A 26,894-nucleotide genomic window follows, 5' to 3' on the forward strand; every position below is an offset into this window, starting at 1 on the left:
GAAACCATCCCCGAAACTGAGTGTGGAGGAGCCACCACATTTTCTAGTCTAGTCCCGGTTGGAACGTGCACCTGTTGGTCTTTCAAGGGGGTCACGGGGGAGTCCTGAAACGGTGAGGGTAAAATTGGATACAAACTGATCCTCTTCTTAAAGGTACAAGTTCACCCTTGGATGTCCGTAGACGTGCTTTTATGTTTGGCTGGTGATGCAACGTCACAAAAGCAGCGTCAGCACCTCAACACCTAAAATAAACGGTTTCGAACGCCACCACGTTTGTCAACAATATTTATTTTATTTTAGTTTATGTCAATTTATGTTAGTTTATTATTGAAAATTTGTTTGCATGTGTTGTGCAATAATAATGATTGAAAGTGAAACACGCCATTTTACGCACAGGCGCGCGTCATAAATGTCCGTTTGAGTGAGGGGGTGGATGGGGGGCATTGAGGACAAGAGATAAAAGCGGATAAAAGAGATAAAACGCTGTCATTTTTCGGAGTTCTTCCCCGCCCCCCTCTTAAATCCTGCTGTGATGATGACTGCGTACCTCTCCGCAGTTTTTTTCTCTGGCTCTGGTTGACAACATGACGCACGCACTTTTCTGTGCTCTTCCTTATTTTTTGTCAGGCCCCGAGACTGAAAACTGCTGCATCTTTCTTTTGAGAATTGGACGAGAGCACACGCTGGTAAGCTGCATTTTTCTTTTCCTAAACTACTCTTGTCTTGTCAAATAGGAATGTGACGTGTGTTGTACTTTGGTTGTTTAGTAGAGCTGCGTCGTCGTTCCTCGTGTATTGTTGCAGTTTGTGATTAATGCTGACTTGAGTTTCTCAAAGGCAAAACAAAATGATATTTTTGAAAAATGCAATTGTTTGCATGTTCCTCTAGACGCCCTTCTTATTTCACGTTTGCTAGCCTTGATGTTTTGTTGCAAGGATGCAATATTTGGTTTATGGTCGAATGTTAACATTTTGTTTGTAGCAGGACTTGAGAGATCACAAAATGGGCCACAAATGGTCCATATTCCCGATTTTTTATTTTTAATTTCTGGTCAAAATTTAGCAACTAAACTCCTATCCCTTACATTTTTCATGCTGGTCGACCGACTTTGATGCCATACATCAAGAGTCATCATTATAGGTCAAAGGCAGGTGGATAAAATAGCCTGAAATTGTACACTAGAAAAAGTGAACTGGCACAGTACAGTAGTTAGAAAACTATTTTAACAGGTTGTTAAAAAGTTTGTGCACTCTTTTAAGTCCCGTCTTGTTAAAGACAGTGTATATATAGCAAAAAAGCCTAAATGTTAAGCTGTTAAACAAGCACAACTTATGAGCTTCAAAGCCATCTGTATTATTATTATGGTTATTAAGAAAAAAGAACTTTGTTGATCCCACGATAGAGGAATATTTTTCATTCCAGCATAGGAAAAGAAAAAAGAACCGTAATATAAGTAAACAAGAATACACCATCAAGAGAAACTATATACATAAAAGAATACATTCAGATATCCATGAAAATAAGTTTGTACGCAGCATACATCGTATACATTATTTTTATTTTTTTAAATTATTTTTATTAATATTAATTGGAGCACCATACATATAAAATGGTCAGTTAATTAAAAAAATGAAAAACAAGAATCCCTTTAATTTTGGACCAAAAATTCCTATTGTCTTTTATCAGCACACAACAGATCATTTTCAAACTAGGAAATTGTTCTAGAGCAGAGAAGTGTCCTTTTGAGGCCGGCCTCGGTGTACATAGTCTTTCTTAAAACTGCTGCAAAAGTCACTAAATTGGACAAAAACATTCAAACGTTGAAAATCAGGCGATTGAGCATATAAAGAAAGTTGCTGTAACGGCAAAACTACGCCCTCTGGTGTTCTTTGTCGGGAAGGAAATTTTTTAAGGCACCCCATATACTGTTACTCTATTTTTGTTATTGGCCCACAAATAACGCAGTAGCTGCATTGTCAAGGCAGGAGCTCTTTGGCCTTGCTTCTGTCGCTGCAATAATACAAAGAGAGGAAGTGGGCGAGCAATAAAATGAGTGTGTGTGAGAGTGTGTGTACACTGTTTGACATCAGGAACTTCTCCTTGCACTAGATTCGTTTTCTCAAACACGGGTCGATGGAATTCTAGCTTTACCTTGAGAGGGAACAATCCTTTGTGGAGTTTTGATTTTTTCGCTTGAAACTCAAAAATCATATAAAATGAAAGGTTTGCAATATTTCAAATGAGGAGAAATACTGCTATGTAATTTTCTGTCTAAAAGTACATAGTCATGGCATGATTATATATAATGCAAATAAATTAAAAAAGTGAATAAATTAAGCATTGACCCAGCAGTGCCACCCTAGGAAAAAAAATTAAAATACAACTGCTTCATAAAGCAAATTTGAAGCTTCATTTTCCCATCACTAGATAAAGACTTGGGCGGATGTTAGTCTCAATTAAAAGTTTGCTTTCCTGCAAAACGCTGTTTGCATTGCGGTCACGTAACGGGTGAAGGAGTTGTGATGCACAGCATGTAACATGGCAACCCCTGGCACGCCCCTCCCCTTCTCCACTGCCCTTATTTGGCTTTTTATTTCTCGCGCAGCGCCCATGTTTGTGGTCTTTGAAACGGCGCATGTTAAAAGCTTTTGCATCCATGACCTAAATCCCACAGTTGAGCAAAGAATCCGGCGAGAAGGAAATGCGGTCGTGTGTGTGTGCACGCGCATTTGCGTCTGTGCCTGTGTGCACGTGTGTCCCCGACCCCTCCCAATCGCTTCCTTGGAAATGCTGACTGAGAGCTCAATGAGTTCATCTCAGGACAAGGAAAGCGCTCACTCCCTTCCAGTGTGAATCATTTTGCAAAAATGAGACTCTGGATTGAATTGGACCGGCAATTTGGCTTGTTGCTTCGTTCTGCTGTATTGTCTCCTTTGGGGTTTTTCACGTCTCGCCGACCAAGAAAGCTTGGGGGGGGGGATCCTTTAGGACGGAGAGGCAGAGGAGACGCTGCCCGTCCAGGCCGGCCTGAAAAAGCAAATCAAACCAATGGCGGCACTTGGCTGCTTCCTGTTTAGCTGGGAATTCCAGAGAAAGAAGCAGCAGGCCATGTTGGTGTAACAACTCCTGCCACCAACTAGACTTCGAAATCCACATCCTGCTTTGGGGTCATCAGAGTTTATTAGCATTGTAAGCTAATGGCAAAAACCACATACTACATCTTTTTGAAGAGCAATTTCTATAATGTTGAATTGTGGCATTGAAATCTTGAACAAGGATAGATTAATCTCGAACTCTAATTTTGTTAGCCAGCGCAACCATGCTCGCCACCATCTTGGCTAGCATTTACACGACTGTACATAAATGTGGCTCATTAATTCACATTTGATGTCATTTAAGAATCAAGACTTGATGTCCCGATTATTATTTTTTTTTAATATTTGGATTTTTTTTAAATGGTTTTCTTTTTTTTTTGCACAGCAGCATTTGTTTTTAGCCTCACAAATGTGTGAATTGTGCACTCCCACCATCAATGTCGATTGTAGAACAAAAAGTCTGAAGTGCAGTGAAAAGAAGGGCAAATGGAGGGAGGGCATTTTAATTTTGGAGTCGGCCCACTTTTAATTCATCTCCCCCCCCCGTTCCCATCCCTAGACGCAAACACAGAATGTGTAGAGGGGCGTGGCCCGTTTTGAGGTTTGGACCAGGCCACGTTGGACTTGGCAGCTGTCGGTTGTATTATGATTTTATTATATTTTATTTGCAAAAATGTCATGTTCTCAATTTAAGAAGTAATTAATGTGACATTTCAATGTGTCACTAATTAAAACAAGTGTAAATTTGCGGGCATTTCATTTTTGGAAGAATAGAAAATTTCAACCCTATGAGAAGTGCAATTTAAGCTGAAATATAATCGCTTAATCCCCGACAATACCAAACAAGTTGAATCAGCACCACAATGTGCATTTTCCCCAAGAAAAGGAGATTTTTGGGGAAACAATTTGCACTCTCAGCATCATCACAGCGACTCGGAATTATACGAAGCGAACATGGTTGCTTTTCCATTGCCTTGAGAATTTCCAACTTTTCAACTTGTTGAGTACATAGCTGCCGGTCTTGAGAAAGGAGACGGCGAAGAAGGCAGGAGAGAAAGGAGAGCTTTAATTGGCCATTTGTATGTCAGCGGAGCGCTCGGAGGTGTGATGTGCGTGTTAAGTGGGAGCTGGTTGGAGTCGCTCTGGTCCGCTTTGTCCACCGCCTTTGGCTTTTGTTCCTGCCGTAATGAATGGCGGAGGCCTTGGCTCCGGCTGCAGTGTCTCATAGCAACCAGAGGGCGAAGGGAGGAAAGGCCCAGCCAGATCATGTGCTCCCTGCAGAAAGGGCACACACAACCGCACTTTTGACACACTCGGTTTGGCGAAACATAGAAAAAGTAAAAGTAATGAATTCTAATAAGATGAAATATGGAAATATTTTAGGACCCGCATAAACTCTGCAAGGTTTTTTTTTTTTTGCATCGATGTCTTGCTACTAAAAACCTTTAAATTAGACATTTATTTTGTTAAACACAATACAAAGAAGCGGCCATATTTTTATTTATTTTTTAAATTCCATTTAATTATAATTGTAATTTTTTTAACAAGTTCCCTATAATTATATTATAATGTCTCAAGTGTGTGTTTTTTTTAAAAAAAAATTAACAATATCCATATATATTGTCTCATCTTGTTTCATCTTTGATCCGTGAGCTTCTGGCTTCGAGCTACCGCTCAGCCTTTGTGTTAAGTAGCTGCAAATGGTTTTCGGGTGCCGAATCTCCAGTGGCGCTGTTGGCCATGCGGAACCCAGCTGGCACCAGTTCCACAATATTCACCTGCCAATTTATGTTTACGCCTTTACCTTTTATGATTTGGTCTTGGAGAATGAAGCAAAGGGGTCCGCGCCTGCCCCGTGACCCAGACACTACCTGTCTGCTGCCATGGTTACTCGGGACAGAGCAGGTTTAGTGGCCAGACTCCAGGGATTACTTTCCCCGCTTCTTAACAATCGGGTCCGTGCCCTGGCGACTGTTAAAAAAAAAAAGTGGGGGAGGGGGGCACCCGAAAAGTTGAGCACATTGTGCCCAGGTGGCCTTTTAAAAAGTGCTTTAAGTGCTGTGTAAGGGCTCAGACCTGTGCTGCATAATTGCTTTGGTTTCAGCGTCTGTCCCTTTGTTGAGCTGCTTCACTCCCAGCGATTAGTGCTCATTAATAAAAGCAGCACAGTGTACCAGCCAGGTCCTCCCCCCCCCCCCTTTCTAAACACACCCATTGTGTGAACATTGAGAACTGACGCTGGCACGTTGTTGTGACCGACGGCTAAAATAATGTTGATTTAAAAATTTTGACAAAAATACACATCGTTAAGTACACTTGTCCAAAGAAGGAAATTTAAGACTTGTTTGAAAACAAATAATTCTGAAAGATTGAATTGAATGTGTTGGATTTAAAAGTTGAATCCAACTGTACTGAAAATATACTGTACTGGATATAGACTGCAGTCTGCACATTTAATTGTGTAATACTTTCATGTACCACTAGAGGGAGCCTGGCTATATAAATATGTCACACGCACTACATACTGACTGATAAGATTCGAATATTTGGCAGAAAACTATTCTGATAAGCGATTCGTCAATATTACCGCCACATTGAGTTCCTCAAACACACGAGTCTGTCCGGAGAAGAATAATAAGAATTTCGTTGGCTGCTCGGGCCCTAAAAATACGACCCGCAATTTGGTGCTGTCTGTCTGAGCACGCAGGCGGCGACATTTTTATTGCACTCCAGGTTCACTGTTATTTATGTGGCCTTTGATTTAGGCAGCGATCAGGTTGAGCGCGCCACATGGCTCACACGCTTAAGGCTGCTGCGGGTCACATCACGCTAAGGGTCACGCCCCCACCCCTAGGGGGGGCCGGGAAGGCTGCCGGTGACTTGCAGTCTTCCAGGTGTCCAGCAGATGCTGCTTACTGCCTTGCAAATGACGTCCACCCATGTTACCATGACGTCAAGCTTAAATGTTCATCATCGGAAATTCGGCCGTCATTTGAGGCCATTAATGAGCTTTGACGACGCGTCTTTTATTCGCCCGGGCTTGATTCTGGTATGTGGCAACGTGATGAAAGAAGCAGTTGGATATAAAGCATTAGAATATGTCAGCTCCGACCAATGTTGGGAAGTTTGGAAGCGGCCGTCTCTCAACCGCAGCGTTCAAATTATAGCCATGCTTGAAAAAAGGAAGGAAAAAAACAAAACCATAGAACGTGCTTGAGGACGTTTTAATTTGGGCCAAATGAAAGAGTGCGTCAGCCGAAATGCCGTGAAAACTTCATCGCGCTGACAGTATTTTGCAACTCACATGAGATATTCAAAGAGAAATAAATACAAAGCATGCTGGGAAATGTGTGCTGTGTTTTGTCAGTTTGATCTCGTGACGTTCACAAGCGGAGGCGTGATGAAATAAATTGTTCAGAACTTTTGATAAAGAATTTAACGCAGGCGAGTGCACAAAAAAAAAAGACGACGCCTCAGAATGGCTTCACTTGTTTTTCCTTGGGCGTGGTGGTTTCTTGTATAGCCGATGAAGCTAGCACAATATGGCTATTTTTTTTTTTTTTTTTTGGGCTACATTGTCATTACTGATGCTTTTCGTGTTCTAAGAGAGAATCTTGCATATTTTGCAGAATCTTTAAAAGAAAATAGGCTCATAAATGCAGCGGGCTTTATTACTGGGTCAGAACCCCAAGCCAATATTTGCTCGTTCTCACCCTGTTCATTTCCTAATAACATGCAGGTTAACTGCAGCGGTCGTTCCAAATCCTTTGCAGGTGGAACTATGAATAGTTGTCTGTGTCTTTGCGCTTGTAAGCTGCATTCCGGCCAAATGTGATGATGTCATTGCGCTCGCATTTTTGATATTTATGTTTTTAAGTCGGAGCTCAAAGCTTGGAACTGGCGTGCTTTTGCTACTTTAATTTTGGAAGCTCTTCAACTGATAAATACTTGACTGAAAATAAGAGTGCAAATTTTGGTGAGTTGTTCCAAGATGTGGAGGGAGAAACACTTTTTAAATAAGATGACATACTTTGAGAAGCCCAAATAGTAAGAAAAAAAATACACGAAAAATAAAGCCATTTTTACACACCCCCTCGAATTGTCCACAAAATAATCGTGTGCGAGCCTTGCTTTCCATTGGTCAGTGTCGAATATTTGACTTTGCTCCACCTGCCTAGCAGCGTGTGCATGCGCCAAGCAAGCTTTTATAGCTCCGCCTCTTTTTCCTCCTCCTCTGCCACCGCCTCCTCCCGGCGAGCCTGGCAGCGGGGTGACTCGGTCTGCCCCCTCCCCCCACCAGACACAGTGATGGCACTCAACGCCCTCGCTGCCCCTCCCACCCTCCAACCCTTGGTGGCGGCCGCGGGTAGACCCAGGCATGGGATCTCCATCTGTGCACAAAGGAGCCTCCTCTATCTGCATACGCTGCACATAAAAGGGCCTTTTGTCATGAGCCCTGCACACATGACCGCCAGCCTTTCACCCCGCTGCAAAAAATCACTCTCTCTCGTTCTCCCCCGGCAAGTCGACCCCACCCCCAACGCCAGACCCCCGACCCCCACCAACAGTGTGCTGAGCGAGTGAGACGCAATGAGTGAGACGGGCAGCTTTGATTAAAAAAAAAAAAAAAAAAAAATTTTGCTTCTTTTTCCCACCTTTTATTTTACACCTGTGCTGCCTGACTACTCCCCCCCCCCCTCCAAAACCCGCTCTCCCACACTGCTCCACACCCCCCTTTTTGTGTCCCCGGGTGCACCCGCTCGCTCGCTTCACTAAAATATGAATGCTCTCTCTTCTCCCATCGCAATACATAGCAGCTGACATTTAAGGGGCATTAGTGCTTGGTTGTGTGCCAGCTTATCACCCTAACCCCCCCCCCCCCCCCCCACCACCATTACGGAGCCATTTGATAGCAGTCAAGAGAGCCGGTGTTGTTTTGTTCACTCACTCAAAATCGGCTTAATTTCCGAGGAAGTGTGTAAATAGGCTAGCCGAGCAGCTAATTGTTTTTTAAATAAATAAAATATGTATAAGTAAATAATGGGAAAGTTATCTCATAAAATATTCATAACAAAACATTTTCTGATACTTATATACTGAATGATTGTTGGTCAGCATAAAGCTGTTGTTTTTTTTGCCAGAAATATTTGCGGGGGAATAAAGGACAGTATAACAGGCATAAGTGATTAATCAAGTGGGGAATTAAAAAAGGAAATCGTGAGAATGAAAAATCAGCACACTTTTATATTTGATCAAATATTTTAATGCAAATACTTGAGGTCAATCGATACCAAAGATATGATATTGTGTCAAATTCGCATTGTAATCGTTTTACCCTCGAGGACCATTATGACCTTAACCCCATTTAATACAAAGTATATACAATCGTTCTGAAATCAGACGTCAGTTAAAAAAACTCGTCCGCGTGCCGTTTTGACTCCACAAGATGGCCGACAATAACGTTAAGGCGGTGCAGAGAGACGAATGAGGAGGCTTAGTTTAAAAGCGCCGAGTCAGCGTGAGCCCTGTGCTTCCTCGTCCACAGCCACCACATTGTGCAACTCCCAAGGCCACTTTCAAGTTTGAAGGCAGGTCTGTGTCACGCTGATTTGAAAGTTTTTTTTGTTTTTTTGTAATATATATACTTTTTTTATAGAATATTTTTAGCCATTTTTGACAATAACTAAACAGCCACATTTTAAAGTAACTTCCGATCCATTTCTATTTTTATTTATAAATAACAAAAAAACTAGGTTCATGTTTATATCAAGATATCCATTCAACCCAGAAACTGGGAAAATCATACAAAAGTGTAAATAAATACATCTGGGGAACAATATCCTGGACCTAATTTTTCCTTGACAAAATAATCATTTGCATAAAAGCAATAACTGCATTTGAAAAGCTTATAAACTAGCTGCAGACGAGCTGCTCCTTCCTATATATGCTTATCATTTGATATGAAATAATATAATTCAAAAGACCTCCATTCACACACAAACTTTCAAAGGTCAGGCTTGTAAATTTTGAAGCAACAATGCCGACATTATTAATATCCCGCCGCTCGCAAAATTGCACTCAAATTTGGATGCACTTGAACCACAATTTGTACCTGATATTTCATTTTCCATCACCTAATACCCCCGAGATGGTTCAATTATGACACGCATTGTTGCTGATTTCACACCATTCAAAGCAACTTGAATGGATTTGGAACATCTCATCAGGCCCAGACTTTCCTTTGGGTGATGACCAATTGAAATGCTGCTAACATCTCGAGCTGGAATTAGAACCGACCTAGATGGAGTTTGTCTAACAAACTTTTTTAAAAAAATAGAATATTATTTATGAGATTTTGGACATATGATGCAGTCAAGCTGTGTACTTTTGTTCAATATTTAGGGTCAATGTTCAAAATGCAAACTAAGTGACTTAGGAAAATTTTAAAATGTTAAAACCAAAAAAAAATGTTTATCACTGATGTTTATTGTTGTAATTGACAGTGTTTATAAATACACTCCACCACACTGTGAGCCCTGTCTAATAATTTGGCACGAACATCCAGCTAAAAAAATTAAATATAAGAAAAATAATTGCATCTCTTGATTTGCTGGGCAAAAATAAATTAGGGGAAAACCACAATTTATTACATTACAAAATAAATCCAGTCATGAGTTAACTAAAAAAGTGCACACTGATGAATGATTTCTTTATTTTTTTTTAATATCACATACCCTTAAAGTTTTTTATACCAAATAACCCATCAAATCGGCTTGTTTTTTTTTTGTTTTTTGCAAGAGTGTCATTTGCGTGCACTGACGAGTTGCCAGCCGTCGTTAGAGCAAGCGAAGGCACGTCCCTCTTCGGAGAAGTCGACCCGCACTCCGAGGTCCGAACGCTCCCGGGTCGGCACTCGCTCGGCAGAACCAGTCTGCTCCCTCTCCTCCTTGTCCCTTCTTCTCTGCTTTTGTGTCTCCTGCCGCAAATGGAATCTGTCCGGACAAAATGATTATTGTTATTATTGCGGACAAATTTTGACAAATAATGTCACTACAAGGAAAGCTTGGATTCAAGATGAAGCGTGTCATTCCTGGCTCCGAATATAATTTATGTGGAAATAATCAAATGCAAAATAGACATGTTAGGTTTAAAGCAGGTGTTGTTATTAATATTCAAAATTTATGTTACATGCAGATTTAGATGCGTTATGCGTAAGTGATGTTTGGGGCAGAAATAATGAGTCGTAAAAATGTGAGGGGAAAAAAAAAAGTTGTCACCAACTGTCTGAAATCACACATACACACACGTACACACACACACGGTTACCACATGACTGCACATTAATCTGGACAATTTAATTCGAGTTGTATATTAGTTTGTTTTGAAGGTTATTTTTTATTTATATAGATAACATTCATAAATCAAATGTTTATTACAGAGTAACTCCAAATGAATTGATCTGTTGAAGACGTCATTTTTTGTAAATCATCGTAATTGTAACAATGAGCAATTTAAATTATTTTTTTGGCAAATAAAATACACTTTGAAGTTTTGCATCTGTCAAATGAGCTTACTGACGCACAAGGGTTTCTCTCATTCATCTAATTGTTGTTATTTTTAATTACAAAGCGCGACTGTGGGCTTTTCCTGACTTTGGGCCAAATAATACACGAAGAACTTTGATTCCTCAGTCTGTCCTGGTGAATTGTCAGATTTTCTCTGGGAGTGCTTAGAAGCGTTAATTTGCTTGTGGTGGCTCCAGTGACTACATACGGCCTGTTAATGAAATGAATGAGACTGAAAATTGGGAGCCAAAAAGTTTTAACACGACTCGCTACTATTTCACTTGATCGTCTAACGTCGGCCATTTTGTGTTGAGCCGAGCACCGGCGCCCATTTTAAGACAGAGGGCATGCGCTCGCGCAATCCTCAGAGCGAGCCAGGCTTTTGTTTTTGTTGTGCTCCTCGTGAGACTTGAAGCCAAAATCAATCCAGGAAGAATTTCATCAGGCGGGATTTCCTCTTTATTTTTCTGATGTAACACTGTTGTCATATTTGGGAGGCGTTTGACGAATCTCAAGTGTTTTGTTTTAAAGGCTTGATGACAAAAGGGAGAATTTTACTTTAATTTTCATGTCGATATTGTGCATGTTCCTCGTATTTACATCAAATTTATTTGTTTGTTTGGAGTGATTTTTGTCATTTAGACTTTTGCGTATTTACAGCGCATATAAGCTGTATTTTGGTTGTACTTAAAAAAACAAAAACTCTGAAGTGCAGAAAGGGTTACTGGGAAAAACTGGGCCGGCCACTCTTTGAATCACGCGGTCCCGTTTGTCGTCCCTCGGCGGCCCGTTTTAAGAAAACGGAGGAGCGCACGTGCCTGCGCAAGCTTCAAACTCGACGCCCTTCAAGCAGAGAGCCCAAAGCGGTCAGTCACACTCTGTTGCCTGAGGTGGCTGCTGGGGTCAAAGGTCAGCCCCTGTTAATAAGACGTAACACGCTCCCCCGGGACCTCCGACCCCCGGCCGGGGATCACCTCCTAATCGGCATTAGTTAATGTGTTTGTAATCTTTACCTTCTTAAAGCAAACAGCGGCGGCGCGCTCAATGGGCCCGCTCAGACTCCCCATGTCACACTTTTGACCCAGGGGTCATGACCCCTCACCCTGACTTTGTGGGGGGGTGCACTCAAATGACTGGGATGTAATAGAGAGCTTGTGTTTGGACACGTGCGGCGCTCACGGCCAGACCACCTCCTTCTCCGCTGCCGCTGCGAGAAGAATGTCAACTTAGGGTTAGTTGTTAATATGAATATTCCAAATTTTAAAAAGCCCATTATGACATTTTTGTCATTTTTCATGCACCAAGCTCATTGCAAGTTTCCAATTCTGGCTTATTTGAATATTATGTTGGTAATATTATAGTCCTACCATTGGATGCAGATCATTGTATTGGAATTTGATTTGCTTTGGTGGGTGGCGACATAGCAATTAATGATGAGCTTAGAACATCAACCTCAAATTTGTGTGCCCTTTCTTAAAATGAGTTCTATATTATTTCACTTTTTTCCCCCCAAAGTAAAAAAGTTTAAAAATTTAAAAAATGGGATCATCTTATTTGTAGTTTTAGTTCCAAACCCAAATAAAATTGGCCGTACCTTAAATCGGTGGGACCATGTGACCTGACTTAGCCAATCATTTAACAGAATAGCATAATATGGGCAAATCAGGAGCAGCAGCAGCTCAACAGGACAAACTTAAAAAATAAATAAATGCACAGCTCTGGCTAATATGAATTACCACTGCAAAATAATCCATTTATATGAACAAATCTTCCTTGAGATAAGAAAAAATGCTAAGGAGTATTTATTTTTGCTATTTTCTGACATCCTGATTTGGAATTTCATTTTTAGTTGTTTATAATTGCAGTGATGTGATGCAATCATTATGTTGTGCGTAAACCAAAATTTTATCATCTGTACAAAAATTTATTCAAATTTATTACAAAAAGATTTGCAAAGATCCATCCAAAATGATCTCATAATATTCAATAATAGCGATGCAAAGCATTACACCGATGCAAAACAAAACATAATTAAATAAATAAAACAAATTTTATGCTTGCTTGATGATTACTTGGAGTTTTGGGTGCCGAGGCAAAAGTTTGCAAACGGTGCTACAAATGCACCCAAAGAAACGCCGCCATCTTTTTTTGCCTCACAATCAGGCTCTGCTTCTTCATAAACGACATCATGCTAAAGAGCTAATGGCTAACAATGCATTTTCTCCAATTGGAGCTCAAATGTGCTGACACGACAACCCGCGAGCGACGCTGCATCCTTGCCTCAACTTCACTTCACGTGCACACGCACACACACACACACACACACGCACACACCCACCCACACACACACACGCACGCCCATTTGTGCGTATTATGAGCAGCTTCATCAACGCTTATTCAAAACAACAAACCTAGCAGCCTACAGCATAATCTCCCCCGGGGGCAGCAAGTAGCGCCTCGTCGTGCTTTTTTGTGCCCGCTTCTAAAGCCGCGCCAAGACCCGACCGAGCCTCGCTAAACACAACCACCCAAAAAAAACAAAAAAACCCGAATTTCCTCAGAGTAAAAGTAAGAAAAAGCTCCAAAGCCCCACCTTGTCTCTTTGCACGATGTGCGTCGTCCTACTTACTGACCGACAGTCGCTTTCCCAGCTCAGCTGCTTTTTTGTTTTGTTTTGTTTTTTTGAAGCCGAAAAGAGGCAGGGAGTTGTCGCACAATAGCGTTACAGTAATGTGCCACAAGAGTGGAAAAAGCCAAACGCTGGTGGCTGAGGTGGCAGCGGGCTGGAGGGAAGAGGAGGTAGGGAGGAGGGGGGGCTTCAAGGACACATGGGGGCGCGCTAGCGTGCTAACAACAAAGAATATTCGAGATTAAACATCGAAAATATCGGCTTTTATTTTGGAGGGAGCGACAAAACAGGGAAGCTGTTTCCCCATCTCTCGCCTGCCCTAAAATAAAAAAATGCGCCGTTTTGACTCAGTGCCAGGCAGCAGAGAGGCTGCAAGCCATCAAGCTCGCTTGGCGGTGACACAACAAGGCCGGCCGGCTGGTCGGCCGGGGACACGAGGGCACGGGGGGCACGGAGGGGCCGTGTGTTCCCGGCCACATGTTCCTGAAAGAAACCCTCCTGGAAGCTTATCTGACCGTGTGTGTGTGTGCCAACATTTGTGTGTTTCCAGTGTGTCAAATAGCATTTTTTTTTTTTTTTTACAGATATATTTTTTCAGGGTGCACCCCCCCCCCCTCCCCTTTTTCTTTCTACATGGGGAGATGCTGCACCGGATGCCACTATGGCGGCCGACGTTCGTACTGCGTCTGCGCGACTCCCGGAGGCGTGTCGATCTCTCCCCCCTCTCTCTCGCTCTCTCCCCCCTCTCTCTCGCTCTCTCTCTCTTTGCTCTCTTCCAGCCTCGCTCGCTCCTTGGTGCTCCTGGCCACGCCCCCTGTTGCATCATCAGTCTCCTCCTCGTACCTCTTTCCCTCTCTCTCTCTCGCGCTCTCTCTCCGGCTGGCACTTCTTTTGCGCTCGGTTTCGCTCGCGCCTCTCTTTCTGCTCTGGCCTCACGCAAGGGGGAGACTTAGAGTGGGAGAAAAAGAGAGGGAGGTGGGGCGGGCAAGGGGGGCAGTCTGCTGCTATTTCTACAGTCCGGGCCTCCCCGCCGTTGCTCTCCCGCCCGCCCTTCCATAGACTGAGTTTTTTTTCCCCCTCCGCTCACCGCTCGCTTGGATTTTAACCCTCTGCCTCCAACTTGCAGCTCTTGCAAAAAAAAAAAAAAAAAAAATGCTGGCAACAAGTTGCTCCTCCACGAGGCCTTTTTCGGCCACTTTTTTTGCCGCACGTATTTTTCCTCGCCGATTCCCGCGCTTTTGGATCTGGCCGCTTCCAAGTATGCATTTTTCCACATTTTATTTGCGGCAAAAATGTGATTATTTTTGTAGAGTTTGTCGATGTTTTGTTGAGGATTCAGATCGGAAACGGAGGTTTCTCACCGCCGCCATTGCGAGCTGGACCCACCGGAGAGGGGACACGACCCGCACGCCGTCCCGATGACTACGCCAACGGCCGTGCGTGGGCTGGCCGATTTCCGACAAGATCTAGCGGGGTTTCTTTTTTTTTTTGCCCTCCTCTGCCTCCTGCGCGCTGCCGTCCTTCGGCTTCATTCCGTCCTCCTTTCGGCGCCGCACAACTCCCGACATGCAGGCGGACGAGCGGCTTTGGGCTGAGCTGAGCGGCCGGAGCGAGCGCTTTTCTGGGACGGCTGCCAAATGCAAACAAAAGAGGCCAAAAAGCGAGGAGGGATAGAAAACGTTCGTAATTGTGCATTTATTTTGGGGTGGGGGGGGCTTTTCTTGCATCAGATTGCCTTCCTCGTATGCTCTGCTCACTTTGTGCACTCGTAGCATTGTGTGTGTGTGTGTGTGTGTGTGCGGGCGCGTGTGTGTGTGTGTTGTACACGCGCGTGTGTGTGCTTCGATTTAGCAGGCCAGGCTTTGAATACTTTTACCAATGTTCACTCCAGAAGTGAAGGCATCTCGAGAGAGAGGCCGTCCCGCGGGAGAGCGTAGAATCCGGTTAATTTTTCACAAGTTGCTCGTAAGACCGAACCGGACGAACTCGGGGGGGTCACGCCACCTTGGCTTTTGCACGCATCCGACGCTGCGTTTTTATTTGCTCACATTCCACATGCGCACCGGTACCGCAGCCTCATGGCCTCCTATTGTTTTAGGCCCGACTTGAACTCGTTGGGGGGGGTGCTCGGGCTGCAGCAGCTGGAGGAGGCGGCCAGTCCGGGCCCGGAGCTGAGATTGGAGCGAGACGGGCGTCGGACGCAGTTCTGGCCGAAAGCGTCGTCGAGATCGGCCGCCTGGCGGGGGACGGGTAAGTCACACGGACGCTCGCAATCGCGGATAAACACGGGAATGTTTGGCACATGTGCTTTTGTTTGCGTTAACTTTTGTGAGCGGCTAAGCGGCCGTTTTGCTGGCGTCGGTTGGCGGGAGGACGCCAGGCCTCGCTGGCTGGCTCACGCCAACGACGCGGGCCCGAGCGCGTGCCCGGAAAGTACCAGAGGCATACGTGGCGCACCCGCCGGCGCTAAATGGTATCAAAATACGCCACATTTGTTGATTTTTGACCGTTTTTTGGCTCGGGTGGTGGAAAGGAGCGGCGGCTTTGCTAATTCGCAACACGTTTGGTCAAATCCTGTCGTTTCTTGTCTCTTTGTGCCGCCATGATGATTTATGACGCCCTATGTGCTTTTTGGGGTGCCATATACGCCCATACGAAGCTTATTAAGAGTACAGTCGGGAAATGAGAGGCGATGTGAGCTAGAAGATGGAATTGTGCTAAAAGGGATTAAAAAAAAGTTACATTTTACATATCGGTTTGAAAAATCTTAAGGCTGGATTACGCTCAAATTCTGTTCAATAAAACTCATTTGTATTAGAGTTGAGGTCTAATTCAGATATTCAGAAGTGGCCCTCGCTCCCTCGCTTGCTTCCCGGCCGGCCTGTGCATGGCGAGGTGGCATCTAAAGTCGCCCGTGGTGCCAGGCTGGAGCTTTCCTTCCCTCACGTGGAAGCGCACCTTGTTAGGCCGCTGCGGCCCGAACCCAAAGCAGTCACGAGGCACACCAATGTGCGCATGCCTGTTGGGGAGTACAGGGAGGATTTTTTTTTTTTTTTTAACGCCCAGCTAATCTCTCAAAAACGTCTCTTTTCGTATCGGCTTTACTAAAAAGGTTTTCTGACTTACTTTGGTGTGTTTGGTGCAGTAGCAAATATGGACTGAGAAAGGGGAAATTGGAAAAAGCTGCTTGCTGAACTTGAACTTGAACCTTTCCATGACTTTGAACTTGAACATGAACTTGGAGAGTGGAAAGTGTGTGTTCCGCAAGTTATTTTATTTCTATATTTATTTATTTTAATGAGTTCATGCCAGTGAGTTGTATTTGTCCAAAGCAAGCAAGAGAGGAAAATAAATATATATTAATGGTAAAGTTAGAGGCAGAAACGTGCGTGTGTGCGTGTGTGTGTGTGTCTACATATATTTATTTATTAACTGATACACACAGAATACAGCAGTGCACAATACAATCTGCACATTTAATTAGTTCAATATCTTTTTTTTTGCCCATCTAACAATTTGTAAAATCAGTAACAGAATCCCGAAGACGTATGTACAAAAATGTTTTTTTAAAAAGTAGACCCCAAGCATCGCGTTGTGTTTTGCAATTTTTTGGTTAATCTTTATCACGTTAATAAAATAAATTTAAATAGGATTTTTTATCCGTGAAAATTGGTCGAGGTGTGTGTGTGGCTTGTGTGTTTCCGTGTGTGTGCGCAACGAGGGCTTACACTAACATAATATAATACAACATATTTGTTGTTCGTTCTATCGATTATACACGTTGGCATTCAAATGAAGTCCAACATAACGATGCTACGTTTGACTCACCGTATTCAAGCAGGTACGAATGGCGTCAATTGACAATAGCTAGCCCGCATTTCTTATCTTTGTAAAGGCAGGCAGACTTTTGGGTGCATTCAATTTGACTAGGTGCTGAATAAAGTGGAAGGGGTCTCCCTCCTCCTGGATTGTCTGCGTTTATGTGGATGGAGGAGAAAGTTATCATTCATTTTTTAATACATATAATGTAACGTTTTAATTAGAAAGGTCTGTTGGTAAAGAAAAAGTGCTTAGCATAAGAAAGACTTTAGTTGGAAGAAATTAAGAGGTCCAACGTCCCTAACACTGTTGTGGTTAAAAAAAAAAAGCAGGGTGTTGGTCATATTCGAAGATATTCTGACAGCAATTATTATTTTTTATTTAGAGTGGAAGGAAAATAGCCAAGCTGCATTTTTTGTGTGTGTTTCTTTTCCCTTGATGACGATCACGAGCACAATGGTACGATGCGAAATTTTCGTAGAATTTTGTTTTGGTCTTATTACCACACATTTATTTGATGTACGTTGTGATTACTTGGAATGGCTTTATTTGTTTTTAAAAATGACCTGCATGAGACAACCCGACCCATTAAAATGTTAGCTGTTAGTTGAAACCTGTTGTCAACAAAATAATTGCTTTTTTAGTACGGCAAAATGATCGTAAGATAGCTCGGAATAGCTTAATGTAGCGTTGAACCTGCTTTCTGCAGAATTTATAACTTTTATGCACGAAAATAAATTTTCCAATCATTTAAAGCACTTTTGGACACTTTTTTTTTATTAAATTTTTTTTAAAACATTTTTATCATATATGTGCATGTTTGATGCTCACATGGCAAGTACAAAAACTTGACTAACTTTTTGTGTAGTTTCTTACTAAATTCCCGTGTGAACAAATTCCAGCGGGACAAATAAGGAAATACAGCCCCCCCCCCCCAAAAAAAAAACAAAAAACGTGTTGCACGGTGGCGTCAAAATGACTCCACTGGAGTAAAAAACAAACCGCCTTTACCTTCTCGTTGCCACCACACTCAGAGGTCATTAAGTCCATCATGCTGTCGACTGGGGGCGAACTTGGGGGCCCCCCTTCTTTTTTTTTTTTTTCCTCCTCCTCCTCCTGTCTGTGTTAATCTGAATGTCAGATGGGATGCGGTCACACGTGATTTTAACCACGGAAACCACAGCAACATGATGTCATGGTGACATCATGCCGAGCTGAAAAGAGACCTTTCACATGGATGCAGGGGCCCTCAATGGCCGCTTTACGCAGCTGGAGGCCGGCCAGCTAACATTCGAGCAAATTTGTCAAATTACGCGTATTATGACTTTTTTTTTTGGGTGCCGCTGACCGCTAAAGTCAATCGGCGCGCGTTTTCTAAAAGAGGCTCTGTGTACACGTGTGTCTCTCAGCGCCCGCTATCTGCCTGGCAACGGCGACGTCCAGATAACACCGAGTGGCGCCCGCTCCGCTTTTCCTTTCCATTGCTCATATATTTCTACAGCTTTTGGCTCTGGCTGTTGCCAAGACAATTTTTGGACCCCGCGGAAGTGTCGAGTCAGCCAAAATTGTTTGACTGGGAGATACGATTGCGAGCCGTGTTGGGGCTTCTGCAGTGGATGTTAAAAAACAAAAAAGATGCAAACGCTGCAGAATTATCTTTCACCTTGAGTTCTGCCACCATCCTTAGGAAGGATTAAACCTGCTAAAGTGAGGGGATTAGTAAGCACTTTGCTATTGTGGACTGAAAATATGAATTACCCTTGCTGGCCTAAGCAGAGAATGTTTTCACCTTGATGCGTGTAGAAGTTAAAAAAGTAATAATAATGTTTTACAAATACAAATTGAGTATGAATATGCATGGTGCCACTGAAGCAATTCAAAAAACAAAAATTGGCAGATTAAATGTGAACAGTTCTTCCAAAAAAGGGTCAAATAAGAGCTGATATTAGTGCCGTACTGATGAGCTCAGTTCGAAGCATGATATCCTTAAATGACTGGCTGGCTGATGCATCCACGCGGAAGCACTGGTGTTTTGAGTTACGAGCATGGCCACTGAACAAATTAAACTCGTATCTCAAGGCACCTCTCTCCTTTAGTTGCCAAAAATATTGTTGCGAGTATTTCATAGTCACAATCAGGGCCAATTTAATCAACTGATATAGCTCTTTAGAAAATGTGCAAAAATCAGATTTTTTTTAGATTTATATTCATCCATTTTGGGAACGGCGTAATCCTCACAAAGGTCGCGGGCATGCTGGAGCCGCTCATCTTTGGGCCGTAGGCGGGCGGGGTACACCCTGAACTGGCTATTGGGCATTGAGTGCACGTCTTCTAATATTGTCGTTGCTTCGTGGTGGTCCGTTACCATCTTTTGATGACTGCTTCTTGTTCCTTCGTTCTTGAAAATGGCCTAACAGACTGATAAGTGGCTAATTTGCTTCCTGGAAATACTTTAAAGTGTATAATGCAATTTCTTACCCAGCAATTTGCTGTACTTGCTATATGGAGATTCACTGCTGCACATACAGTTCTTGCCGAGGGTTCTTGAGTCACACACACACACACGCTTGTGTGTGCGCTACACAGAGTGCATTGAGTGCATTGAGCTATGGACATGAATCTGTCTCCATGGGCCGCGGGAGTTGGGTTACTCATGAGTCTATAAACATGTGCTGGCGGCGCTCCAAGGCGCTGAACTGTAATTACAAACGTTCCAAACAATATATAAAAGAGCCTCCCCTCCGCAGCAAGGCCATGCCCCGCGCCGCAATTAGCGTCCCTGTACGGAATTATCACCTACTCAGTGAAGGCCTCTAATTGGCAGTGTCCTCCGCGGACGGCCTCGAATTGGACCGGGTCCCTGTGGCGCCCCCCCGCTTTCGGAAAAAAAAGAAAATATGTGCACCTACACACGCATGTGTCAAAAGCATGGCTGTAAGCTACAGTGCTGTGCCACATGTGCTGGTCGTGATGCGCAGCAGGCACGTGACGCAGCGCCTCTCAACGCCGCCCCCAGGTTTGGCGCCGTCGCCAGAGCGTCTGCACGTACTGTCGAGCCTCGAGCTGTGCCGTTCCTCGACTCCTTGAGTGCAAAACCCAAAAGCCACCGTTATTGTTTTGATTGTAATTTGCTGGGAAGTTAGTCGGCTAATTCAAAGACTGAATTATTTGTTTAGTTTGCCGGGGAAAATCCTGAATTAGCTGTTAGGATTAGCAAACCGGAAACTTGGCTCCTCCCCATCAGACAAGAACATTTACGGCTTACTTTCTGACAGGATTCCTACTTTCCTACGAGCCTTCGGCGGCATCTTGTAGTATTCCAGAAAAAGGCCCAAAATATGCCATTTGTTTTTGTTTCCAACGTTAGCTAGCAAGATAGCAATGCCAACTCTTAAATTGTCTTTTCTGGGCTGCCATTGTTTTTTGTTTGTGTTTCCAAAAGTTAGCTAGCTAGCAAGATAGCAATGCCGACCCTTAAATTGTCTTTACTGGGCTGCCATTGTTTTTGTTTGCGTTTCCAAAGTTAGCTAGCAAGACAGCAACGGCGACCCTTTCATTGTCTGCTATAGCTTACGCTCTCTTTCCCTCTCTTTCAGGCGATTGCGTTTGAACGTCATCAAGAGGCCAAAAGCTGCGAAGACACGGACTGACGCACTTTCTGCGGTAAGTACCCGAAGGTGTTCTATCGCCACCTGCTGTGAAAATGCCGCCATTCTGTCTGTGTTCTGGTGCCTTGTTATTAGACGCAAAGGACGTCATCTTTAACGTGGGGAATAGCGCTCGGAGTGCCCCTCTAATTGGCCACCAGCCGCAGCCCGCCTTTACTCTTAGAAAATGGTTTCCACTCGCTTGCCTTCCAGCGCCGCCATTTTGTACGGTGCTGCCAAACTATTCGGGCAGGGGGGCGGGAGAAAGACAGAAAATGGGTCCTTTTAAATGGGTCCTCTTGTTTTTTTTTTAACTGCTGTTCCTATAGTGCTTTTATCCTCGTCGAACAGCCTTGCGTTTCTCCGTAAAGTGCACTCAAGTGCCTGTCAGTGTACCTGTCTCCACCCGAACCGCAGCAGCACCCTGCGTCAGCTCCAGCTTCGTCTCCCGCCGTGCACTCGCTAACCTCGGGCTCCGCCTCTCAGCCTCCAGCAAGCTTGGCTTAAGTGCCAGGCGTTTGATTACATGTGCAGATGTTGCTCGGATCCTCCCAACTTATCTGCACTGCAGTGTGTTTCTTCTTAAAAAGTCACACGAGGATTTTTTTTTTCCCTTTCTCAGAGCAAATGTGTGCGGGCTGAAGAGTGCAGCCTGGCGAGATATATGCGCTAAATAAATACGACTAGGCGCACAGAAATTCTGCATTGAGTGTGTAGTTCAGCTCCAAATCATTGGTGATGATTTACTTACTTTCATGTGCTGACTTAATATCGTTAAGCCAGAAAGATTGTAAGATATCAGGTTGAGAAGTTTCATTTAAAAGATATAATTTTGTTTGACCACCTGTGGAGGCTCCACTCTTGTGTTTGTTCACGGCCATTAGCTATTAGCTAATATAGTAATCCTCATTGGTTGCATCTCAAGCTAACTGGCTTCAATTGCGGGTCAGAAAAGCGCCCTTGGCACCATATTTGAGCTCAATGTGCACACATGGGCCCATATTGCGTTAATAGGATGAATTATAAATACTTTTTGCATAAGCGCAGTGTTTCTGGGCCATATCTGCGAGCCTCACCCTGTAGCAAGCAGATGGCAGGCAACATGTAATATAGCGCGCCAACTGCCTCATGGCGATGACGCACAGACGCGCGTAGGCTCTCGACGTGCTGCTGGCAAATTTGTTGATGGCAGCCCTCGCCGCCGACGTTAGCTTGAGCTGCACTGCCGGTCCACGTAGCCGCTAACTAACCCTCAGCGCGGCTCTGTCGGCAGCGCGCCGTAAACAAAAACGCGAATCAGCTCTTCAAGGTTAGGATACAGACGGCCGACGAGGCGAATCCACCCGCTCCGGCGTCACGTCTGTCAGCTCAAGTTCATATACAAGGGGGCTCCGCAGCGCTATTTGACGCGACCGCTAAATATAGCAGGCGACAGATGCAGCGCGATGGGGCACTGCCCGAGCTGACTTGAGTGAGGCTCTGCAGGCAAAAACTAATCATGCAGACGTGACTTCTGTCTCTGGGGGACCAAAGGCCATGTAGCGCCCTCATGACAGTGTAAATAAATTCTTTTCAAAGAAATGGAATTGTTTTTCTCAGCTGTCAATGACATACAGTAAGGCGTGCTAGCAGCTCGTGGCTAGCATCTATCTGCTATAAGCCAGGCTGCGTACTACTCTTTCAAAAGCAGTTGGTTTTTCATTATTAAGTGGAAAATGTTTTCTTTTGTATTTATAATTGTTCTCTAACCAAATTAAGTACCAAAGAATACAAAAGTTGCAGCCTTATTATTACAGAGCGGTGATTTAATTAAAAAAGTAATATGTGTGAAGGTCACTGGTCTGGCTCTTTTAGAAATTATTTTTGTTTTTTGAATCACAGAATCGTGTTCTCGTTGGGCTAAGAGGCAGTGGCAGCATGAACTCTGCCTAGCAACAAGTGGCAGACTCCTGCAGTTGTCCATTGACATTGCTGTACTGACTTTAATTTTATAGCAAATTATTAAATGTGATTACAAACGTGAATTTCAACAGTCAAGACTGTATTTACGTCTTGGTGTCCAGCTTTACACACCCTGAACCAATCGAGCATTGCAAACTGTACCCTCACACTCCCTTGTTTGCATCCCACACAAGTGCGTGTTAAAAGTCTTTGTGTACATGTGACTGTACGCAGCGTGTGAGAGATGAGAAGCAGCTGCCAAGGCTGAGTGGTCTGGCTGACCCCCACTGCGTGCCCTGCCATTACAATCATCGGGCTCGTTTTTCGTCTTTTTTTTTTTCTTTTCATGAAGCTCCAAAGATGTGGCTGTGGGGCCGCAAAGGGACAAGCGAGCTCAGTCTAATCCAGCCCTCTTCACCTGGCATGTTTACGGCCTAGCCGGTTGGGAGGGTAAGCTGCTGGGGTGCTTGTTCATCTCACTGCTTGACAGCCTCGCGCTTACATGAACGTACGTTATTATCATTTGGAGTTTCTCGCACATTTGCACCAACATGAAGCAGGTCGGCCTCATGTAGGTGACCGAGAGGTCAGCCTGTCTGACTTTACGCGTGGTCCCCCTGTGGCTAGCCACCCCCCCTCCACCCGACCCCTGTGACATATGTAACAAGACCTGTCCATGCTACATCCTCCTCCCTTACTCCTGTACCCCTCACCAGCCCCCACCTTCCCCTCTGGGCCTGGTATAAATAGATGGCTCATGGCGGCTGAGCTTCTCTCAGGCGTTGGTAGAGAAGCTATGCTTCTAAATGCATCTTTTTGTCTGTCTATCCTTCACATTACTATTATGCAAATCCACAGTATATTAATTAACGGATTTCAAATCATAATTTTCACTGGCAGGGCTAGAATTTCAGGAGGGTCGCAAAATAAGCAAAGAAAAATTCAAACCTCAAAATTTCTTTAGAAAACACTGATAAAGATTGATAATTGATTACCTTTAGGGTATGAGTGGAAATATTATAATAATTCCCGGAAATATCGGAAAATAATATCTGGTCTAGGACCTTGGGCAGTTCAAGTACATTTCTGGGGGAGGCCAACTCCCCCCCGGCCTAGTGTGGTTATCCAAATTAAGCATAAGGATCTTCACGTGGATCACAAAGCTTCTTTACACAACTAGACTATATATGTTAGGCTGCTAAAGTGGTATTGATGTAGTATCGGAGCTTTTTTTTTAAGTTCCGAAAATACCCTAAAGGCTCTGAAGCCAGTGATCAATGATACCTATTTAATTCTGTTGCGATAACGTCGTAGAACACGATGCGGTGAACCCGTTCTGTCGGAGCGGAGCATCCCGATGCGGAGCGAGCCGCCGCACTGACCAAAGTAGCCCATAGATCACATTACGAGGTTAGAGCACTTCACTTTGTCCGACGGCTGCACCGAGACCCGCTTATTGATCGATAGCACTTAAGACTTAAGTGTGATTGAATGGAAGTGGCTTTTCAACCCGGTGCCGCTCTCTTGTGCGCTGGCAGCTCAAAGCGCCGACGGAGTCGCCGCGCTCGGAACGTCGTGTGTGGCGTGTTCGTTTTGGGTGACACGCCGGGTGGCGAAAGATAGCGTGGCCGTCAGCCGCTCCCCGCGGAGGTGCCCGGCCGAAGCAGCTATCGGTTACAAGCTCTCGGCTTTCACGCGTCTGAGCCGTCTCGCTGACTTTGCGCATTTCCAAGAACCGCTCCGAGCTAAGGGGTGTTTTTAGCTCATGCTGCGCCGAAAGCCGCGCATACATGTTTGCCTCGGTGCTACATTTTCCTGTCACGGGATGATAGCAACTGGCTGCACTTGAAAGCGGACGCCCGGCTCGGCCAGACTGGACTCGGAGCCAGCCACTATATTAGAATGAGCGATGTCCAGTCAGCAGCCTGACAGCTCCGCATGCCTCAACCTTTCTTTCACGCTTGAATCTTTAGCATAATGAGGAAGATATACGAGGTGTCCGCTCTGAAAGATTCACTTGAATGATCAATCGGGAGCAAAGATTCCAAATTCTGTTGACGCCATCAGAAATATAATTTTTCCTTGTACTTGAATGAGGTTAATGTTGGCCTGTGCAGTAACTTAAACATTTTCTGAGGGTAAGATGAGACCCTGGAACAAATTAATTCTCTTATTTCCGATAGGGGGGGGAGTGTTTTGAAATTGGAACAACTTGAAAGTCAATCAGCACCGCAGAAGCAAACGTGGCGCCAATTTTCCGACTCCCGTCGCCAGCTCTCGTTGACAAGATGTTACTTAAAATCCAGATAATGTCTGGTGGGATGCATTGTGGTCATCCACATTCGGGCCTTTCTGGTTCTGGTTTTTGTCGGTTACCACCCCGCATGCGCTCTATTTCATCCACTGTACACTGTTTTTATTTAATACCATATTCATTGCCACTCTTTCAACAAAATGGAAATTCAAACAAGGCTGGCAGCTTGTATAAAAAAAACTGCTAAGACCCACGTTTATTTTGGCACGGGTTTAGGGAGACGGGAGTAAATGTGCTAAACACGATAAGATTGAGGCGATAACTCATCCTATTGCTAATATGCTAAAACTGCGGATTTACTGAAGTTGTTAAGACACCAATCGATAAGGCAGATCAATAAAATTTTTCTAATATACTGTGGTAGAATCGACTAAATGCTACTCAATGCTAAAAAAATGCTAACAGCTAATAGCAATCTAGTCACAGCAAGGCAGATTGACAAGGTTATTTTGTAGTCTAACAAGAAGAGTGACGGTCCTCAGTTATGAAACAATTGAAATGGTTACTCAAGATCGAGTTCTTTCCATATTTTAAATGTTTTTTCTTTTAAATCTAAGTAACTGATTGTTCTCCTCTGTGGTTCTTTCAGATGGAGCTGCTGTTAAGGCTGCACTAACATTCCGCCATGTTTCCGAAGAGGCGAGAAACGCATTGAAAAGCTTCCAAGTGAAAAGCTACACTTCAATTTTGAACTATATCTGCAGGTAAGTTAACGGTAAGTAAGCCCATTTTGCTCAGATTTATTCCTCACATTCAGTAAAGAAATCACTTGTGTCAAGTAACGCACTTTTGTGTGTGAAAGCGGCTGACCGGCGAGGATGGGGTGAATATTTCCAGACTGTCCTTTGGGGTGAGGTAGTAGGTTGTATAGTTTTAGGGTCACACCCTTCCTGTTAGATAACTATACAACTTACTGTCTTTCCTGAAGTGGCTGTAATGTCGTCTGACGATTGGACCACCACCGATGACGTTCTCTAAGCAGCAGCGCTTCTTGGCGGCGGATCATTGTAACTGCACTTTTAGCTTCTTTGCACTCAGTGACCTCGGTTGCCTCAGCTCAGTTCAGGATGTTTTCATTGGCCTGGAGTTTGTTTGTCACTGTTTGCATGCATGATGTGTGCCTGCGCTCCTCATGTGATGTCCCGCCATGTTTCTGATGTTCGTACGGGGTGAGGTAGTAGGTTGTGTGGTTTCGGGGTAGTGATTTTGCCCAATCAGGAGATAACTATACAACCTACTGCCTTCCCTGAAGGGCAGCGATACGTCACCAGGCGGACTTGACACCCCCCCCCCACACACACACACACACACACACAAATATGGTGCAACTCAGAATGGCAACCAGCATTGCAAGGTTCGTAATTTTCTTTTTTTGCTTAACAATTCAATAAAAGGCATGAAAATAAATTGTCTTGCTTATTTATTTACCCCTCAAAATGTATGATGGTGACATTTTGCACATTCTAGTGCATTTAGTGTATTTAAATTAGAATCAAAAAGGTAATTATTTTCTGGAATATTTGGACCCACGTTAAGAGTGCTCAACTCCCAACTGGAAGTACCTCGAATGAAGCCCAAATAAAGTTGAGCTGGAATTGAGCTAAATGCTTAAAAGAGTGATGAGACAATGACCCGAGTGTGCAAGTCCAAAGAGCATCCTCTTCGTCGAAAAGCCTGCTCAACATTTGGCATCCGCTGGTGGATGTCATTACCTCACCGCGCAATAGGGAATGATGAAAAGCTTTCAGTAAAAAAAAAAAAAGCCTCTTTAATTCAAAACCCGTCATTCATTCCTTCTCATTCATTCCTTCAAGCCTCTGAAGTTCCTGGGCCATCAATGGGAGTGTTATTGATCATGCAGTGAGTGGATTTGATTGAAACCAC

At 44.0% G+C, this 26,894-nt stretch overlaps 1 protein-coding gene and 1 long non-coding RNA gene across 7 annotated transcripts; one reads left to right on the forward strand and one right to left on the reverse strand.

The window, feature by feature from the left end:
- On the forward strand, positions 1–26,417 carry LOC148396780 (uncharacterized). Of its 6 annotated transcripts, none has more exons than XR_015859091.1 (5): positions 1–112; positions 628–686; positions 15,388–15,539; positions 20,705–20,771; positions 25,600–26,417. XR_015859091.1 is itself a non-coding variant. In XM_088379065.1 (4 exons), the coding sequence occupies exons 1-4, from the start codon at positions 585–587 to the stop codon at positions 25,624–25,626; spliced, it is 348 nt and encodes a 115-aa protein (XP_088235191.1). In that variant the 5' UTR covers positions 433–584; the 3' UTR covers positions 25,627–26,417. The 6 variants fall into 6 exon arrangements, 2 of the variants coding, with proteins under 2 accessions (XP_088235191.1, XP_088235193.1); XR_015859089.1 differs by lacking the exon at positions 1–112 and having other exon boundaries at positions 430–686; positions 25,600–25,725; positions 25,813–26,417; XM_088379065.1 differs by lacking the exon at positions 1–112 and having other exon boundaries at positions 433–686.
- LOC148396781 (uncharacterized) lies at positions 9,776–13,830 on the reverse strand. Its single transcript, XR_015859093.1, has 2 exons — positions 13,254–13,830; positions 9,776–10,087 (listed from the first exon to the last, which is right to left on the reverse strand). It is a non-coding gene; the product is annotated as an uncharacterized LOC148396781 (long non-coding RNA).
- Positions 26,418–26,894: the final 477 nt, after the last annotated feature.

This window comes from Syngnathus floridae, chromosome 6 (assembly GCF_059516105.1).
Source record: "Syngnathus floridae isolate MCC-2025c chromosome 6, RoL_Sflo_1.0, whole genome shotgun sequence".
Classification (NCBI taxonomy): Eukaryota; Metazoa; Chordata; class Actinopteri; order Syngnathiformes; family Syngnathidae; genus Syngnathus; species Syngnathus floridae.

Coding starts and splice junctions, on each gene's coding strand:
- LOC148396780 (XM_088379065.1), top strand. CDS start 585: ATGACGCACGCACTTTTCTGTGCTCTTCCTTATTTTTTGTCAGGCCCC. Junction 687..15,387: donor TTGGACGAGAGCACACGCTG/GTAAGCTGCATT, acceptor CTATTGTTTTAG/GCCCGACTTGAACTCGTTGG. Junction 20,772..25,599: donor GGACTGACGCACTTTCTGCG/GTAAGTACCCGA, acceptor TGGTTCTTTCAG/ATGGAGCTGCTGTTAAGGCT.